The sequence below is a fragment of the Trachymyrmex cornetzi genome, unplaced genomic scaffold (assembly GCF_001594075.2).
Source record: "Trachymyrmex cornetzi isolate Tcor2-1 unplaced genomic scaffold, Tcor1.1 C3981732, whole genome shotgun sequence".
In the NCBI taxonomy this organism is placed as follows: Eukaryota; Metazoa; Arthropoda; class Insecta; order Hymenoptera; family Formicidae; genus Trachymyrmex; species Trachymyrmex cornetzi.
The window spans coordinates 1-3398 of record NW_017295486.1 but is presented as its reverse complement, the minus strand read 5'-3'; the positions used below and the strand labels follow the sequence as shown (position 1 = coordinate 3398).

The following is a 3398-nucleotide window of genomic DNA, read 5'->3' as shown; positions in this document are numbered from 1 at the left end:
GACAAATGAAACATTTCGTACTAGGAACAGAGAGGGAAATTTCTTGTTCTTTTCTATAACCTCTTTTGTGTAGTTCTATCGGACGAGAATCTATAATATCTAATAATAAAAAGAAATAAAAATCGTGTAATAATTAAAATGGATAGAATTATTAATATCTTATTTCAAGATAACGAATTAATTGACGAAGATGAAAATCTTCAAGAAAATCGACGAAGACCACGTTCGATCAGACCACGTATTAATTACTTAAATATTTTTGATGCAGTTGACTTCAAAAAAAGATTTGTAATATCCAGACACAATTTCATGATGTTATTAGAAAGAATTCAAGCTGAAATACAACATAATACCGATCGGTATGTACAGTTAACATATAAAAATATATATAGTAAAGACTGAAAATGTATATGTTTATGTATTTTTAACAGTAACAATGCTATTCCACCTGCAATCCAATTGATGGTTGCTCTCAGATTTTATGCCACTGGATCTTTTTTAAAAACTATTGGTGATTTTTGTGCAATTAGTGAAGTAAGTGCACACGATATAATTCACCGAGTATCTCCTGCTATTGCTGCGTTAAGAGATGAATTTATAAAACTTCCCATATCTCCAGAAGAAATTCGTGTAAGTCAACGAGAATTTTTTGAAACAGCAAAATTTATTCGTGTTATCGGTTGCATAGATTGCACTCATGTCAGAATTCAATCGTATGGTAAGACAAATATATTTCTAAAACATTATCTTTAGAACTATTTTCTTATTATCTTTAATACTTGTTACTTTTTATTTTTAGGTGGAAAAGATAGTGAATTGTATCGCAATAGAAAAGGCTACTTTTCTCTAAACATACAAGTAGTTATTAACGCAAAATTGGAAATAATTGACATAGTAGCGCGTTGGCCAGGATCTGCACATGATTCAACTATATTTAACCATTCAAGAATTAAGAGTTTGTTCGAGGCAAACAGATTTGGTGATGCTTTACTCCTTGGAGATTCTGGCTATCCGAATCTGCCATATTTAATGACTCCGTTACTAAATCCAACAAAACCAGCAGAACATCTTTACAATGAAGCTCAAATTCGAACACGCTCAAGAATTGAAAGATGTTTTGGAATTTGGAAAAGAAGATTCGCAGTGTTATCTATTGGATCGCGTTTTCATACAGTTCAAAAGATGCTTCCTATTGTTATAGCAACAGCTATATTGCATAATATTGCTCAGCAGAAAAATGAACCAAATGTAATTAATCCTGAAATATATGATAATGTTATTGCTGAAGTACAAAATGTAAGAGTGGATAATATGAACATCAGGGATGAACGACAACATTTACTTTCGGAGTATTTTGAAAGGTAATGAATATTGATGAAACTTAATTATGGCATATGATAATTTGATAATTAACATATTTTTATTTACAGATTACTTTAAAAACTTAAAATAAAAAGCATTTGAAATTGATATCTTTTTAATCTGAATGTAATCTAAATGTCTTTCTCTAATTTCTTTCACAATCTGTAACATGAGAAAAAATTACACATCTGTATTTAATATAATTATTGTAATACAAATAAATACATGTTTATATATTCTTTAAAATAAATAAATATACAATTATATACAATTATATACTTACATTATTCTTTATTGCACCACATTTACATTTTTAACAATTCTTTTTAGAATAAATTGAAAGAACAAGTATAATATAACACACTTTTCAAAATAAAATAAGAAATTAACTCTTTCCATCCTCTGATAAAATAAAATTAACCAAAATAACTACAAAAATAAAGAAATTATATTGCAAAAAATTTAAATCTATTGAATACTATTCCATTGAATATTATTAATGGGTATTCTTCAATTATGAAAAATAAAATAAGAATAAACCTTTCCAATTAACTATATCACAGAGTATAACATAGTGTAATACAGTGTTATAATTGAGAAATATTATCACCCAATATTATTATAGATACTATATATATTAATAAATATATTATTAAATACTGTATTATGTATTAATACTGTATTATATTAAAAAGTCTTTGGAACATTATAAATTATCTTATAAGAGATATATCGGTCTCTTTCTTTTTAATTACATCTTTTAAAGCTTTCTCTCTTTCTATTGACACTTTTAATAATTCTATTTTCAACTTTTCTTTTTCAAGTTTAGCTTTTAGTAAGTCGATTTCATAATCCTTTTTTTCTTTTTCATTTGTTTGTAATGTATGTAGTAATTTAAGTTTAGCCTCATATAATATTTCAGTATTGTTTTCGAGTTTGATTTTTTTGACATTTTTCGACGTCGTGGCTGAATGCTGATCTTGAAGCGGAAAACTTTTTTGCGATTTTAATTTTTTAATATTCCAAGATTTCCATTCATTAATTTCTTTATTTTCAACTAAATACTGAAACAAATTAAGATAAAATATTAAAAGATAAAAGATAAAATTTAGAATATATTAAAATTTCACACACAATTTATTAAATAATTTGCTAGTAAAACTTACTGAAAATATCTCTTGTGGATCATTTTCATTATCTTCGTCTTGTAGGTCAATAACAGTGTTCTCTTGTAATTTGTTATCAACAGTACCGATAGTGTCAACATAATCAGAATCAAAAGGATTAGCTAAGCCTGATACTGTTGTATCACCTAAAATTTCCTTCGCTCGCTCGAATATAGGATTTTTTTCTAAAGTGAGTACTCCTCCACCTACAAATGCAATAAAATATATCAAATTAGAATCTTAATTGTAGCTTCAATAATAAATATAATAATAAATTTAATAATAAATACATTTACCTGTTTTATAAGTTTCGCGTTTTAATGTTGCATAGTATTTTCTTGTATCTCTTTTAATGTTATCCCAACAAAGTCGTAAATTTTTTTCTGATCGTATAGTTGTTCTATTTTTGTTATATTCAATTGTAATATTGGTCCATGCTTCATCTTTCTTTAGATTAGTTATATTATCGGTTACTTTATTTTCAAGTACATGACAATATAAAAAAATGATATCTAATAAATCATTCTTTTCAGAAGTAGTAAACTTTTTTGCTCGTTGCATATTTGCTTGCATATTGTACCACTGTAAATTATGTATTATTACTTGTATATTTAATAATTTTAATTGAATTAATTTTTCAAATAAATGTTATATACCTTAATCTTATTCACCGCTTCTGTACACGATCTTTATTTCTCTAATAAAACATACATTTACATTTATATGTATATTTATTTTACATTTATTTATTTACATTTACATTTATTTTAGGTTCTCGTCCGACAGTCTGAGAGTACTACATAAATTGAGGTTATAGAAAAGAACAAGAAATTTCCCTCTCTGTTCCTAGTACGAAATGTTTCATTTGTC

At 26.1% G+C, this 3398-nt stretch overlaps 2 protein-coding genes across 2 annotated transcripts; one reads left to right on the top strand and one right to left on the bottom strand.

Moving 5' to 3' along the window:
* The first annotated feature begins 42 nt into the window (after positions 1 to 42).
* LOC108770317 (putative nuclease HARBI1) lies at positions 43 to 1461 on the top strand. Its single transcript, XM_018521849.1, has 4 exons — positions 43 to 359; positions 432 to 718; positions 800 to 1361; positions 1431 to 1461. The coding sequence occupies exons 1-4, from the start codon at positions 139 to 141 to the stop codon at positions 1438 to 1440; spliced, it is 1080 nt and encodes a 359-aa protein (XP_018377351.1). The 5' UTR covers positions 43 to 138; the 3' UTR covers positions 1441 to 1461.
* A 56-nt stretch (positions 1462 to 1517) lies between these two features.
* LOC108757379 (uncharacterized) lies at positions 1518 to 3330 on the bottom strand. Its single transcript, XM_018521834.1, has 5 exons — positions 3185 to 3330; positions 2825 to 3110; positions 2529 to 2734; positions 2173 to 2426; positions 1518 to 1524 (listed from the first exon to the last, which is right to left on the bottom strand). Exons 2-5 carry the CDS (start codon positions 3099 to 3101, stop codon positions 1518 to 1520), a joined length of 744 nt encoding a protein of 247 aa, XP_018377336.1. The 5' UTR covers positions 3102 to 3110; positions 3185 to 3330.
* Positions 3331 to 3398: the final 68 nt, after the last annotated feature.